The following is a 15,561-nucleotide window of genomic DNA, read 5'->3' on the forward strand; positions in this document are numbered from 1 at the left end:
AACAACTTTAATTCAGGAACAAAAGTTATGCATTTCTTTCCCTTTAATTGCCCCAGATGGGAACAAAATTGCTGAAATTTTAAGTGTCTTTTATAGTTTTTGGATGATCATGACAAAGCATGAGAGGTATATTCTAAAATTAATACCGGCTGCCTTGACAAATTAAGTTTAAGCACAATTGTTTTCCCACTTAACACTAAAATTTACTCATTCAAGGACTTAATTCTCATTCATTTCTTCAACAGTTAAGCTGCCTCCCTTGGCTTTTGCACACAATCAGTTATGGAAACCCTGAAATCATCTAATATAACAAACTTGTTTATAGTTTCTTAAGCCTCCAACACAAGCACATTGTAAATTTGTTCTGCTTTGTCCAACAGGCATTATTCTTAGCTAGCTGGCTGTCACCAACAAAAAGCAGAGGGATGTCAAATTATTTTTTTTCTTTAAAAACAGACAAGAAAGAAGGAATAATAACCTGTAACATTTCAGTGTATTGATGCGATGAATTCTGGCCCGTGCAAAGCTGAAGTAGTTTTCCACCGGGGCCTTGACCCTAAGACAACTCTCACCTTGGGCCATGGGGTGCTGCAAGCCCTGCCCAGAATCCTGCCTGAACTCAGAGCGGAGGCTGAAGATGGTCTCCAGAGTCCTTTGTTTCAAACAAAAATATCTGGTTTGCTTATTTCTACAGTGAAGTGCTCTCTCTACAGACAAAATGCACAAACTGTATACCAACCATCAGTTGCATAGCTATTTGGACACAATTTTAAGTAGCTGCTTAGCTGTAAATGCGTGTTCTCAGAAGGGTGCTTTAGCTCTGTGCAGTGGCTAGCAAGATCTTTGGTGAAATACCTCTGAGAACCTTGAAGTATCCAACCTCTTTGACTCAATAAATAAACTCAAAAACACCCTGTCTGCTTTTTTGTGGGTGGGTGGGTGGGTGAGCCACTGCATAGCTTAGAGCCCTGGAAATTGGAAAGGTGGAAGTTTCTGCACAGAAAGGACTGAGAGCTGAAGTGTGTTTTTTGTACAGTTTTCTGGATAGAGCTAAAAATATTGTTCATGATACCAACACCAGCCATACGCTCCAACATTAAAATCCCCAGCAGGTTTTACTAACCACAAAGGAGCATGAAGTGTGTAGAGTAGAACAGCATGTTTTTCCAGGCTTTACCTTTGCCCATTCTTCGTAGTATTTTCCACATGTAACTGTAAACACATGTAACTGTAAAAACTAAAAAAAAAAAAAAAAAAAACCACTGTGAACTGTTCCTTAGCACACAAAACCTTAGTTTATTAATGTTGCTTTTCTAAATCAGATTTTCTCCATTTCAAAGTGAAACTTCAGATCACCTGGTAGCAGATCACTCTTCCCAGGCGCAAGCAGTCTACAGTTTCTAAGAAAGAATATAGATACAAGCCTTTCCATTGCCATGAAAATGGAATAGCACATTCCAAACCTGAACAGATAAAAAATTGTGAAACATAAAATAAACAAACAAAATACACAGCTACAAGTCCACAGGGAAAAAAAAAAAAAATGTGTGAACTTTGCTCAATTTTCCATATTTCATAATCTCAACACTAAACATAGCTGAATATATACTGAATATATACCTCAGATCTAGTAGTCCTTTTTTTTTTTTTTCTGTGTTTTTCAGTTGTTAAGAATCTTCCACCTCCTGTTTCTTGTAAAACACAACTTTATAACATCCGACATGCTGTAGGGAATCATTCCTCATTGGATTGACTTTGAATATACCTGAAAGCATTTTGTTGCTCCTAGATTTTATCTGCTATGGTCCAATGAACTCCAGTGAGCTTGAACCTGGCCTTGGCATGTTGCTCTTTCCTTCAGGTGATAATTCGGGGAAGTAACTGCTCTCAGTCAAGTTTAAAATCACTCTTTTCAGACAGTTTTGAGGAAAACAAAAAGATCAAAAACAATCCTTGACTTTCACCATTCCCTGACCTAAAGACAAGCACAGTCAGACTTCCTTTCTTCCCCACGTCTCCCTGTCACATAGGAATTCTGAATCCAAGGCTTTCTGCTCACTTTGTCAGGTGCAGGCTTGGGGTTTCTTTTTCATGTTGGAAATAAAGCTTAGGAATAAAGCCACTATTTCAAAACATACTTCCAAGAACACAATTTCTAGTGAAAATAGAAAAACAGCTCCATAGAAATGTTTTCAACGTTAACGTACCCAAATGAATTCATTTTCTGAACCAATAAATTATTTCTTTCTCACATCAGAGTTGTGTCCTTAGCAAGAGACCCTTAAAAACACTCACATTTTCATACCTGCTTCAGTGTAAGGGTCAGAGTTTCCTGATCAGATCACATCTGTGTGAATTTATGAGATTAGTGTAGAAAGCTTTGAAGATATATACCTTTAAGTACATCAAGCCATTCTCTGGCTCAGCAGTGATTAAATGTTCACTGAGAATTGCAAGCAACCAAAACCTACTCATTTGCATGCCATCAGGCTGCATCCACTTCCTTTCTCATGATTTTTCACCTATATGTCAAAGAGCTTGACAAATTTTAAATAAGCACTGTTAGTTTCACTGGGAAGAGCAAGTATTCAGCACCTTTACAAAATCAGGGTACTTGACAGGTTGTTTAAAGCTGCTATTTGGCAAGTTAAGAGCAGTGAGATCTGGATCTCTGCTCTGTAAGATCCAGCCCTGCATCTCAGCCATGTGTACCCTCAGGCTATGGACACGACAGTCATTAAGTAACTGCAGTATTGACTAATAAGATATATGGCAGAGTTTCATAGCAAAAACAAAATCAAAGGGAGACTAAGATCACCTCCAAGAACCTTACAGTCTGCTTCTTGGCATTGCTTAAACTCCTCCTTCCAGATGCACCCGGACTTCTTGTTGCAGTTTCCATTTACAGACTAATATAGGGTAAGTCAAAAAGTCACCAAAACAGTTAAAAAATAATAAAATAAAATTAAAGTTTAATCAAATCATTTTTTTTTCTGCAAGAATACCTGAGGTTTAGAACTAATTATTTGGAAACTGAGAGATAGATTTCCAGAACATTTAAACTGGTTTCTAACAACGTCCAAAAGCCATCCCAGGGTATTCCACACTGCTCTTGACTTCCAGCCAGCACACAATGTCCTATACTTCACTTGAAAAATGCAGCTTTTCATTATTCTTTGTTCAATTTTACTCAGATAACCTTTGAGTTCTCCCATAGAAAATAAAACACAGAACCCCTGCATTTAATTTCTGTGGCCCTTGAGGAAACAAACCTGTCAAGGAGTGACGCTTAAAGGACAATTCTTCTTCAACCCTGCTGCCATTCTTTTCAGGTGTACTTTCCTCTTTACAAAGAAGAAATCAAATACATCAAAACAGCATGTTTTTCTCAGCTAGAAAGATTTTTTTTTTGTAAACGTGGTTAATTATTTTCTCCACATTATAAGGCGCAGAAGGTGTAGTGTAGCAACAAATAATTACAAATCCGGGAAGCAAAGCCAGTTGCTCTTTTTTTCCTGGCCGAGGCAGCCTCTTTGGGCCGCCTGCATTTTCCCACCTCCTCGCAGAGCCACGTTTCCAAACGGGGGGCAACCAGAGTCCGCCCCGCCGCAGCCTCCCCCTCTGCGGGCTGCCGGGGGGCTTCTCCTGCGCTGCCGCCCGTGGACACCCACGGGGGAGCCGCAAGAATTTGGGAGCCCGGCTCGGCTCTGACGCCACGGCCATGACGTCATAGGGTATGTGACGTCACGCACCTCTCCCCGGCAGCACCCGCACGGCGAGCTTCCCTGGGGGCCCCGGCAGCTAAATACTGAAATAAACAAGTAAATAAAGGGGTAGGGATCCACCGGAGGTGGGGGTGAGATCCTGCCGTCCTCCTGGGGCCCCGGGCGGGTCTGCTCCATTTGTTTTCACGGCAGAAACACAAATCTGCGTCCCGGGATAAAAGCGATTCGAGTAGGTGGGTATTTAGTACAATAGTTCAGGGAAATAAAATAAAATAAAATAAAATAAAATAAAATAAAATAAAATAAAATAAAATAAAATAAAATAAAATAAAATAAAATAAAATAAAATAAAATAAAATAAAATAAAATAAAATAAAATAAAATAAAACCACCTGAATCCTCCAGTTTTGTAATCTAATTCAAGCCTTTATAGGAAATCCAAGCCTGGCATTCGAATTTCCGTTTCCTATTAGTGTCAGGCATGTCTGGCTTTCGGTGGGCAAAAGGCAGGTCCGTTCGTATCTGAGTTTCTCTCGGATGCTGGAATCAATCTGTGTTTTGCTTTGCAGCTCCTCAACCCAGGCTGAAAGGGGACCTGTTCCCGGGAACCCTGACTCCCCAACTCAATGGGAATTGTTCATCTTACCATCTGACAGGGGTGGTGGGCTCCCCATAATCACAATTCATGGGGCTCTCCCATCTCCTGGGACTCCCCCGAGGTCAAAATCCCCCGGAAAGTAGCAGCCGGACTGGGGTGGCAGAGCTGCGTGGCTGCCCCGCCACGCTCGGCAGCGCCTCACTGTTTTGCGTGGGGACCTGGGGGACTTTCTAGGGGAATTAGGTTATTTTTCCGAGTTTTTTGGTTTTTTTTTTTTTTTTTTTTTTTTCAGTTGAAAGTATTTCAGGATTTCCATTCCAAAGGAAGCACGGGTGGTGTTTCCCTCAGACGGTTGCACTAACAGCGGTCCTGACAGGGAGCGCTTGCAGCAGGAGCAGGTTTGCAGAACACGAAAAAATAAAGCAAAGCCCAGCCTCTCACATCCCTGCACGGGCCCTGCTCGGAAACTAATGTTTTCTAAAAGTCGTGGGCATATGGATCGGGTTTTGTTTGCTCGTTTGTTTTCCCGAGCGAAAGGAGGAAAACACAGAGAAAATACTCAGGGAGTATTAAATACAGCTTTAAATACAGCTCTTTAAAGCGTAATCCAAAGGCACTGCACAGAGCAGGATCTGAGCACTACGTGGAAAACCGAGCTCTTGCTGACAGCACCCAGCGAACCACTAGGCAAACGGTAGTTTGTCAGTAACTTTATTTTTTTTAAAAAAATCGCATGACAAACTGGAACCAAGACCAAAATACTGTATCCACTGTACATCATTCATTAGAAAACAAACATACACCACATTTGTATTCTACCAAACAGCGAGTGTGTTTCCTTTAAAATGATATAGTGCGTGCTTTTAGACTCATGCTTTTCAATATTTATTTTACATTTGTTGATCAAATATTATCTGTTATAAATAATTGCAACTCGATCAAATGGTGCACCTGGTTGTTACCGCATCCGAACCTCCTCAGGGCTTTTTTTTTTTCTCCTCTTTTCCGAAAAGCTGTCGGCATCGCTTTATTAGGACCCGAGAAAACACCTCCGGGGTGTCCAACAAAGCGTAGGATGCCAGAGGTGGTCTCAGCCGGGGCTGGCGCGGAGCCCCCCAGCTCGGGCCGCTAGGAGAGAGGAGAGCACATAGCAAAGAGTCGCTTCCAGAAGGCACAGGTTCCTCCACACGCCATACGAGCAAACGAGGGGCGCCGCCCGGGCCCCCCTCCCGGCCCCGGGGCGGTGTCCGACGGCACGGGACGGGACGGGTCGGGCGCTCCCCGTCGCTGCCCCGCCGCCACCGGGGGGCTCGGGGCCCGTCTCCCCCCGCCACCCCCGGGACTCCCTCCCCCGGGACGGCCCCGCGGGGCCGGGGGCTCAGCGGGGCTCACTGCTGCCGGTGCCCGCCGCCGCTCTCGGGGTCGCTCTGGTCGTCGGTGAAGCAGACGTCGACGTCGCTGTCGTTGTCAGTCTTTTGCTCCGGCTCGGGGTGCGCGTAGCCAGAGTCACTCTTGTCCTCGGCCGCCTTGCCGAGGCTCTGCCCCGGGTGCCGGGACTTGACGTGCCGCTCGAGGTCGCGGCGCCGCACCAGCACCTTGCCGCAGTACTCGCAGCGGTAGGGCGTGTTGCCCTCGGCGTGCAGGCGGATGTGCTTGTTGAGGTTGCTGGGGTCCCCGAAGGGCCGCAGGCACACCTTGCACTTGAGCGGCTTGTAGCCCGTGTGAGTCCGCATGTGGATCTTGAGCCCGTACTTGCGGGAGTACAGCTTGCCGCAGTACAGGCACAGGTGCCCGCTTTTGGGCTTGCCGACGGCGCCCCCCGCCGCGCCCCCCGGCAGCGCCTCCAGCCGCCCTCGCCCCTTCTCGGCCGCCAGCTCGGAGAGCTGCTGCGTGTGCATGGCGATCTCCCGGTCGATGCCGGCCAGCGAGCCCAGCTCGGCGGCGTGCAGCCCGGCCGCCGGCCCCCCGAAGTACGACACGGCCTCGGGGTACTTGAGCAGCCCGCCGAGGTGCAGCTTGAGCGGGTAGTAGGGCGCGGCGGCTCCGTACAGCAGCTCCCCGTTGTAGACGGTCAGCGGCATCACCGGCAGCCCGCACTCGCCCGCGTACGCCTTCAGCCCCTCGAAGGGCGGCGGCAGGGCGAAGCGCTCCAGCGCTCCTCCGGGCAGCGCCGGGTAGCGGCCGGGGGGCAGAGCCGCGGCTCCGGGCAGCCCCCGCTCCACCTGCCGGAAAGCCGACGCCTCCTCCAGCGGCGACAGCAGCGGCAGGGCCCGCAGCCCCCCGCCGCCGCACGGCAGCCCCACGGCCGCCCCCACCGAGGCGGCCGGGGGAGGCCCGGCCTCGCACTTGGGCGGCGCCTCGACGGCGGCGCGCCCCGCCTTCAGCCCCCCCAGCAGCTTGGAGAAGCCCAGGGCGGCGGCGGCGGCGGCGGCCCCCCGCGCCTCGTCCCGCAGCGGCCCGGCGGGGCGGAAAGCCGAGCGGGCCCCGGGGCACAGCGCCAGCCCCGGCCCCCCCCCCAGCCCCGGCAGCGGGCCCGGGCCGCGGGCGGCGCCCAGGCTCATGTCCAGGGCGCGCTCCTGCTCCTCCTTGCCCGCCCCCCGACGGGGCGGCCCCGGCTTGGCCGGAGGCGGCGGGGAGGCGGCGGCCTCCCGCTTGAGGGCCTCCCGCGGGCCGCAGCCGGGGGGAGCCGGGCCCCGGGGGGCCGCGGCCGGCAGCTCGGCGGCCGCCTTGGCGGAGAGGCCGAAGGAGGCGGCGGCGGGCCGGCCGTGGTCGTGGTGGAGGAAGGGGCGGCCGTGGCTCAGCGCGCAGTGGAAGTGGACGTGGGCCTTGAGGCTGTTGGGGTACTTGAAGGTCCTCCAGCAGTACCAGCAGATGTACCGCTCCTCCCCTGCGGAGGCAAGCGGAGCGGACCGTCAGCGGCACCCCGCACCCCGCAACCCCGCAACCCCCTCCCCGCACGGCCCCGGCCCCGGCCCCGGCCCGGGGGGAGCAGCTGCTGCCGCGGGTCGTCTGTCGGGGGGCCCATCTGTTGGCGTTTGCACAAGAGGTAGCGTATGTCAGGGAGTCGGCTGCGCCGAACAAAGGCCAACGTAATGATCGTGAGCCCCTCATTAGGCGCCGAGACAATATCCGATATGGATGGGCCATATGTAATCGTTCCCTTGCGGAGGACAATGCCCTTTGTGCCCTCCGCACTGCGCCTTCTCCCAGGCGGAACCGAGCTCGGTGCCCGCGGCCGGGCCCGGTGCCGGGGAGCCGCGGGTCCCGTCCGGCACGGAGCTGCCCGGGGAGCGGCACCGGGGGCGGCCGGGGGCTCGCTGTGGGGCCGGGTGCCTCGCTCGCTGCCCCTCGGCTGTCGTTTCTTCCTGCCGTTTCTAGCTTCGGTCCTTTCTTTCTGTCGTTTCTTTCTTCCTTTTCCTTCTTTCTTTCTTCCTTTTTCCTTTCCTTCTTTCTTTCTTCCTGACATTCTTCTTGACATTTCTTTTTCTTTCTTTCTTTCTTTCTTTCTTTCTTTCCTTCTCTCTCTCCCTTCCTTCCTTCCATCTCTCTCTCCCCACCTTTCTCTTTCCCCTTTTCTCCTTCTCCCACTTCTCTATTCCCCTCTATATCTATTTTCCCCTCTCTGTCCCTCTCCCTCCCTCATCCCAGTCCCTAAACCACCCAAGCACACATTCCCAACGCCACCTCGGTCCCTAAAATCTGTTGCCCGTCTCGCATGTCACCACCTGGTGCTTGCCCCTGCACCAACCCGACGGACGGGAGGACAGACGCCGAACCAGACCGAGGGACAGCTCCGGACCCGAGAGCTTCACGGGGTCCCTGGGCGAGCACCGAGGGGTGCAGCGGGGCTCGGGCACGGCCACCGGGGGGTCCTGGGGACAGGCGGGGACAGCCCGGATTGACACCGGGCGTTTTGTCGGCAGTGTCCTCGATGCTCCATGCCGTAGGCAGCCTGCAGGTAGCGGGGGGCTGAGGTGGGCTCAGGCCGGGCGGGGAGAAAGCTGCAGCTGGAGGCTGAGCCGCGACACCGATGCCGCTGCCTTGGCGCTGCGAAGCGGGGAGACGGCCCCGGAGAGACCCCTGGCTGTGCGCGTCCGTCCGCTGTCCCCGGCCCAGGGCAGGAAAAATGCAAGCAAACGAAAAAAATAAAAATAAAAAAAATAATAATAATAAAAAAGAAAATAATAATAATAAAAATAATTAAAAAAAAAACTTTGTCGTTGTGTTAAAATCAATTCTAACACGTTTGTTCAAGATTTCAAGTGGTTTTGATTTTGTTGTTTTTAAAAAAAAATAAAATCGGAATTTCTTCCCCTCGGTTTCTTCCAGCGTGCCGTCCTTCCAGATGTGTTTGGGCATTTCCATGCACCTGTTCCGAGCCGTGCTGCTTGCTCTGGAGCCGGCGTGGCCGCAGACCGGGGCCGGTGTGCAATTTATTGGTGCCTGGCCGCCAGCAGGACGATGCCTCCCGCAGGGTGCCCCTGGCAAGTCTGAGCTTCGCTGCCCTGGTTCCCACGAGCCCCGCTGAGACCCTCCTCAGCCCCAGGGCTCTCGACAGAGGGAGCAGAGCCGTGGCCACGAGTTTCTTCTCCATCTCCGGCCCCAGCACAAGGAGGGGTGTGGGCTCTTGCGCATCGCAGGTGTCCCACGGGAAGCCAGCTGGCCCTGCCCGGAGCTTCAGCTCTCCCTCAGGTGCCCTCCGGGCCGGATCCCGATGACCCCCGCAGAGCTCAGCCGGGGGGCGAGGTGGGCTCAGCCCCTCGCCGGCTCCGACGGGACGGCCCCGGCTCCTCGCCCCATCGGGGCTCGGGGATGAGCAGGGGAGGCCCCCGGTACCCACCGCCGGGCGAGCCCAGCAGACGAGCATCGAAGTTTTTCGTCTTCTTTCCCCCCTTTTCATCTGTCGCCGCGTTATCGTTTCTTTAACATCGTAAAGGCGAGGGCGTAATTCCAGCTGGGAAGCAGCTCGCGGATCGAAACAAGCGAGCCGAGACGGATGTCCTCCCAGCCCGATATCCCCGGGCGTGTTTATTTGAGTTTAATTTGATGCCGACTTTATTTTTACCCTAATTGACTCAAGCTGACCATTGCCCGTTTTCACCTGCCTGTGCGGCTCTGCCCACGTTATAAGCTGGGGATGCGTGTCTGAAGCTCTGACCGAGGAACCCACGAGGGCAAAGCGGAATTTTCAAAACCCACAAAAACAATTCTCCGTCCCGCACAACACCGCTGGCGTTGTCTGATAAAATTCCGTTTGTCAACCAAAAGATCATTAAATTGGGCCGATGCAGGACCGGCTCAAGGGACGGGGACCCTTCCATACGCTACCACGTCCAAACATCGCCCTTTAAAAGGAACCGGGAGGCTCCTTGTTTTAACGGGTGGCAGGCACACGGGGCTGAAAACGCGGCGGATGGGGGGGACCCGGTGTCGCGACAGCAGTACCTTTCTCGTCGTGTGTCGGGGTGGCCGTGACGGGGATGTCGAACCACTGAGCCAGGGGGTTGGAGTACCAGACGGTGAGCTCCTCTCCCGGCTGGACATCGCGCAGGGCCCGGTAGAAAATCTGGGGGGGGAGAAAGGACACTTCTTCAGGAGCCTTGAGAGGGGACGCGGGGGGGAGAGAGAGGTGCCAGGCCGGCCCGGAGCCGCGAGCGGGGTACCTGTCCTCCTGGCAGATCCGAAATAGCCTCCAGTGTCTGCTCTTGGGCGTTTCGGGCAGCCCGGATTAACCCTATCCACTCCAGAGCTGAGCTCCCGGCTTCATCCACTAACTCCCCTCTCACCATCCGCACCTGGAAGACAGGCGGCATCGCTGTCATTTCCACGCGAGGCGAGGAGAAAAGAAAGCAAAAAAATAAAAAATAAAAATAAAAGCTGCCCGAGCCCCTGCCCGGCCGGCCTGTCCCCTCCACCCGGGGGCTGCCCCCGTCGGGGGACACCGATTTTCCACCGCTTCTCCCCCCCCGTGCTCGCCCACCCGTGGGCAGCGCCTTGCTGGAGACCAGGGGAACACCCCAAAGCACCTTGCCGCTGCGTTAAGTGCCCGCTAAGGCGGTGGTACCCGAATTTTTGGAAGGGCTTGTGCGGCCCCGGGTCGGTTGCGAAATGCACGGCTCGTCGGGAGCCGGAGCCCGGAGGGGGAAAGGGGCGAGGGGAGAGGATCCTGCTTAGCTACGAAGTCCCTGCAGACCCATACTTCATAATCTGCTTACCCATACAAAGAGAAAATGAAGTGCCCATTCGCTGAATGACCGTGCAATAAAAGTCATTGGAACAAAGCGGTCTAAAGCGAGAAACCGAGGGAGCCAGATGAGAAATAAATTTGAGTGGGCTGGCAGAGCGTTTAAAAACAATTAAAGGGCATTAAAGATCCGAGCGGAACGTGCGAGCCGCGGCTGCCCGGGGGGTGGAAGAGGGGCTCGGCTGGCCACTGGCCCCCCCAGCCCCCTGGACGCCTGCTGGACGGGGCGAGCGTCCTCCAAAGCCTCCTCCTCGCTCCTTCGGACATGGCCCGACCCCGGAGCCGGGGGGGTGGCCGGTGTCACCCCCTTCTGCCCTGGGTGCGAGGGTTATCGGGGAGCAGCGCCCGCAGGAGGGGGGCACAGAGCCCAGCCTGGAAATAAATCCATCCGTCTGCCGCTCGGGCACGAACCGGGGAGGGGATGCGACAGCCCCGACAGCCGCTGCCGCCGGGGCTCCGGGAGCAAACCGTGACAAATCCTGGCCCGTGCGGCCGGCGGGGCGGCGGGGGGGGCCGTCCCCGGCAGGTTGTCCCCGCGAGGAGGGATGGGGACAGTGCCCCGGAGACAGGAGCCCCCCGGGACGGGGGCGGCCGGGGGCTGCGAGGGGCGCGGCGGCGAGAGCAGCGCCCTCGGGCACCGGGCACCGGGCACCGGGAACCAGGAACCAAGAATCGGGCACCGCGAACCGGGCACCGGGCACCGGGAACCGGGCACCGGGCAGCGGGCACCGGGCAGCGGGCACTGGCGGCCCCCGAGAGTCCCCCCAAGTCGCTGTCCAAGGCTTGGGGGTGCGCTCCTCCGGGAGAGCCAGCCGGGCTAACGGGGCCCCGGCGCCGGCGAGCAGGGGAGAAGCTTTTGGTGGCTCGCCAAAGCGGCAAGGAGAAATCTCGGGCCACTCTTGGAAGGCTCCCCTGTCTCGTCCTGGCTCACTCTGGCAAGGGAGGATCGAAGAGGGAGGGGGACAGGCAGCCTCTTCTCCCAAGCCGGCTTCCCCTGAGTCAACGGAAAAGCAAGGTCCAGCGCTGCAGCGGAGACCGTAGGAAAATACCTTTTTTTTGGGTCCTGGCTCCCTGCGGTCTGACAGGTACTTGCCCAGTTTGAAGATGCCCGGCACGGGACCCAGGCGCAGCCCGGCGGGGATGCAGCTCTCCGCGCTCACGCTGATGGCCGGAGCCCTGCTCGTTTGCATCGCTGCCTCTGGGTGCGAGCGGTCGGGAACCCAAACTACTTATGGGGGCCGGAGTTGCCAGAGCCAGGCGGCGAGGAGGATGAGCACAGGCGTATCTCCGCCCGCAGAGTGACGCGGCCGGGCGCGCACGGCGGCTTTTCAATGGGCGCAGGAGGGGTACCCCGTGGCAGGGGGATGCTCTGGGGCGCAGAGTTTGGTGAGAGAGTTGGGCTCCTCGAGCAGCTGCAGAGTCCCATCCGAGAGGGTCACATGGAGCCTTTCCCTAACCCTCCTGCATAATCAAGCGCTGTGAATGGCCGGCAAACAATGGGCCAGGCGACCTTCCCATTCCTAAAAATCCAATTTGTCAAGGGCAAAGAAAAGGCGCTGGTGAATCAAAGGTCTGGAGGGACCATTAATCCTCAGCATGGGGTATTGTCCCCGAGACAGTTACGATATTTTAAGTGACAAATCCACTGTATAATTTCTCCATAAATTTTGCTTCCTTTTATTGTTCCTCGACAAACCAGTTTTGGAAAATAAGTGACTATTTTAAGTCTACTTGGCTGAGCCTTTTGAGGTTTAATATACTTCAAAGATTTTTAATTCTCTTCCCTTGGCTTTATTGTAAAGGAGATTAAACAAAGAGATGGGGAATGTTTTGAGGACTTGTTAACTTCTATTGATTCCTGGCGTGTGCCATACAGAAATTGGGCAGGTACTTGATGGGAAAACACCAGAAAATACCTACACTTTTTTTTTTTTTTTTTTTTTTTTAGGATCGACCATATTACCATTTCAGTGGCTTGGTTTCAGGCCAGTAATCTATTTAGAAAGGCTTTGATCCTGAAGTAGGACGAACAGCGCAAAATATCAGCCGCCGCAGTAAAACACACACCGCCGCATCTGCGAGCTGCGGGGAAGCTGTGTAAGTCGTGCCGTTAGGAACCAGATCCGCTAGGAAATAGAGACATAACAGCCACCAGGAGACAGATACACGGCCAGCAGAAATCGCAGATGCCCAGCAAACGGCGTGCGCCTGGGCTCCTTGCTTAGTGCATCCACAGGTCCCTCTTCCACCTTAAAGCACCGGGATCGCTTTCTGGGGCCAAACCTAACCAAAAGCGACCGTAAATGCAGCCGGAACGAAGTGGTTCGAGCGGAGCCTGAAAGCTTCCTTTTTATCGAAATATTTTAATTAAGATTAAACGCAGCGCTAGGACTAAGTTAGCTCACGATTCAGGACAGGTAAAATCCCAAGGATTTTCCGGGAACTGAAAGGAAAGGTGCAAGACCCTGGTAGGTTTGGGCACACGCAGCCACCCGGCGGTGCCAGTTACACCAGAGAATACAGGGACAAATTAGATTTTCCACTTTCTCTTTTATAACCCTGCCTAGTTCCTGGTAGCAAACTCTCCCTGCCCTACACCTTATCAGTCCCCAAAAAGAAGCATTAGGAAATTTTCTCTCTTCTCGCCGAGAAGTCCCACATACTGATTTTATCCACCGCTTTCAAAAGCTGCTGTGAATACGGAGCTTTTCCTCCTGCGGTTTTTCTAATAGTCAGACCTAATAAATTTCAAAGCAAAGGGGGAAAAAAAAAAAAGCTACGCTTAGAAGTGTATCTCACAGCAGGTGCTATAGGTAACTGAGCCGGCTCTCCTCGGTAACTCCGCTCCCTGCAGGACCCACCTGGGCGGGTTGCCTCCGATGTGACCGCCTGTGCGGGCTGTCCCCGGCTCTGCTGGCCGCGGTCACGAGTGTCACCGCCAGAGCAAAGGCCACGGCCCCACGCGGCTGTGCACGAGGGACCACAGCGATTTTGAGCCCACGGCTTCGCGGGGAGAAAGGGGAAAAGGTCTGCCCGAGGGGGCGCCGAGAGAGGAGGGGGTTGTTCGGAGGGATGGGGCGAGTGGGGTGGGGTAGGGCGGGGTGGGGTGGGGTGGGGTGGGATGGGATGGGATGGGATGGGATGGGATGGGATGGGATGGGAAGAAGCAAAACAGGACGGGAGGAGACGGAACGGGACAGGGCTGGGCGGGGCGAGGCGGGATGGGATTGGGATGAGATGGGTTAGGATGGGATAAAATGGGAATAAGCAAGGCGGGACGGGACGGGACAGGAGGACACCGCCGCCGCCGCCTGCCCCGTGGCCGCCGGCCGGCACTAAATCAGCGCAGGCCGTGGGCGCATTTTTAATAGCGCTACATATGCGCCCGCACGAGATAAATGTCGCGGCTGTCCCCAGCAGCATTAATGATTATCGATCGCGGCTCGCCGGGGCGCAATTGTAGGGCCCGTCCCGGGGCTGCGGTGATTTCTTTTTCACTTCGGCAGGGATGGGAAGGGGGGAGAGGATGTGGGGAACTGAAGATGACCCCTTTGATCAGCGGCGTGAATGGGGAGAAAAGGATAAACAAGAAGTCGAGGGCAATAAATTTAAGCCATGAACATGTCCCTGTAACCTCTGGCCCAGCGACTTTAGGATGAGCCCCGGGTTGAATTCCGAGAGCCGCAGAGGTAGAGAGAGGGCTTTCAAGACGCCCAAGGTACCCTACTGCTCCGCTTCGGGAGCCGCTCCGTCCGAGGCCTTAATGAGTCAAAAAGCGTGAACGACACGCGAACAATTTTATCAATAGGACCATGTAAAGGCCGACTGTGAGGAAAGTTATTTATTAATATAGCCAATTGTGGCTGGTTCCCATCCACTCAGAAAAGAAAAGCCCTTGCTCTGGAAGCATTCACACCAGTTCTCCGATTTTTATTCTGTCCTGTGGCTCAAAGTTGAAGTTCCCCAAGTGAAATAAATTGTCCACAAAAGAGGAAAGGAACCACATTTTCTTTTATTTTTCCTTCCCTAAAAAGGAAGGGTGAAACCGATCTAATGTGCCCACTGGAGCAAGATGCAGCATGAAAGGCCGGGTGTTAAAAGTAAAAGCAGCCTTTGGAGCAAATGGGATGGAAAATTAAATGAAATTAAATAGCTTGAACGGCCGTATTGTCCCTTATTAAAAAGACACATTAATTACATGGTTTCAGCTTTATTCAAAGACAATGTTTAGACTCAATCAAAACATTCCACTATCGCTCTTTATATACTTAAACCGGGCTACTAGAGGCACCATTAAAGCGAAATCACTTTTGCCCAGAGATGCGATGAAAGTTATTTTCCCCGGCAGCCCTTATTTATGCCCACCGCTGAACTGCCAGTGCCCCTGAGTAACACTTTGGCACACTGTTCTCCCTGATTTAACAGGTTGCCCCATAATGAGGCATGAATGTTAAGGAACAACAGTCATCCAAAGAGGCACAGTTGCAGCGAGCAATGTCCCACCAGGGAGCTCCATTCAAACCAGCAAACCGCTCCGGCACAGAGAAGGTTCAACACCACATTCAGGCCAGCATGAATGCCTGTATACAGGGCCCGGCTCATTATGCCGCCGAGCACCACGGCGCGGCCTTCAGCGAAACGCTGCAAGTGCAGCCAGCAGCCGCTGCCTCGCCGGGAAGCGGAGCCGCCGGCTCCCAGGCTGCCCCTTCACGGAGCGCCCCGGCCCGGCCCGCATCGGCCCGGAACGGCCCTGCCTGGGGCCGTGCCGAGACCTCTCCCGGGGGAGACCCCGTCGGAGCGGCGGAAGGGACTGATACGGCCGGCCGGGACGTGATCCTTTCTCTTTTTCATCCTTCCCCTTCCCCTTTCCTTTCCTTTCCTTTCCTTTCCTTTCCTTTCCTTTCCTTTCCTTTCCTTTCCTTTCCTTTCCTTTCCTTTCCTTTCCTTTCCTTTCCTTTCCTTTCCTTTCCTTTCCTTTCCTTTCCTTTCCTTTC

The 15,561-nt window shown here is 54.0% G+C and overlaps 1 protein-coding gene across 1 annotated transcript; it reads right to left on the reverse strand.

Annotated features, from left to right (window-relative positions):
• Window positions 1-5,017: 5,017 nt before the first annotated feature.
• PRDM13 (PR/SET domain 13) lies at window positions 5,018-12,078 on the reverse strand. The gene is made up of 4 exons (XM_038176143.2): window positions 11,617-12,078; window positions 9,987-10,118; window positions 9,769-9,889; window positions 5,018-7,210 (listed from the first exon to the last, which is right to left on the reverse strand). The coding sequence occupies exons 1-4, from the start codon at window positions 11,755-11,757 to the stop codon at window positions 5,712-5,714; spliced, it is 1,893 nt and encodes a 630-aa protein (XP_038032071.1). The 5' UTR covers window positions 11,758-12,078; the 3' UTR covers window positions 5,018-5,711.
• Window positions 12,079-15,561: the final 3,483 nt, after the last annotated feature.

The sequence above is a fragment of the Anas platyrhynchos genome, chromosome 3 (assembly GCF_047663525.1).
Source record: "Anas platyrhynchos isolate ZD024472 breed Pekin duck chromosome 3, IASCAAS_PekinDuck_T2T, whole genome shotgun sequence".
Lineage (NCBI taxonomy): Eukaryota > Metazoa > Chordata > Aves > Anseriformes > Anatidae > Anas > Anas platyrhynchos.

What these genes read in the sequence shown, in the direction of transcription:
- PRDM13 (XM_038176143.2), bottom strand. Translation starts at nt 11,757, where the DNA reads ATGCAAACGAGCAGGGCTCCGGCCATCAGCGTGAGCGCGGAGAGCTGC. An exon ending in AGCCAGGACCCAAAAAAAAG is followed by an intron (nt 10,119 to 11,616) that starts GTATTTTCCTAC and finishes CCTGTCTTCCAG; the next exon opens with GTGCGGATGGTGAGAGGGGA. An exon ending in CGGATCTGCCAGGAGGACAG is followed by an intron (nt 9,890 to 9,986) that starts GTACCCCGCTCG and finishes CTCCCCCCCCAG; the next exon opens with ATTTTCTACCGGGCCCTGCG.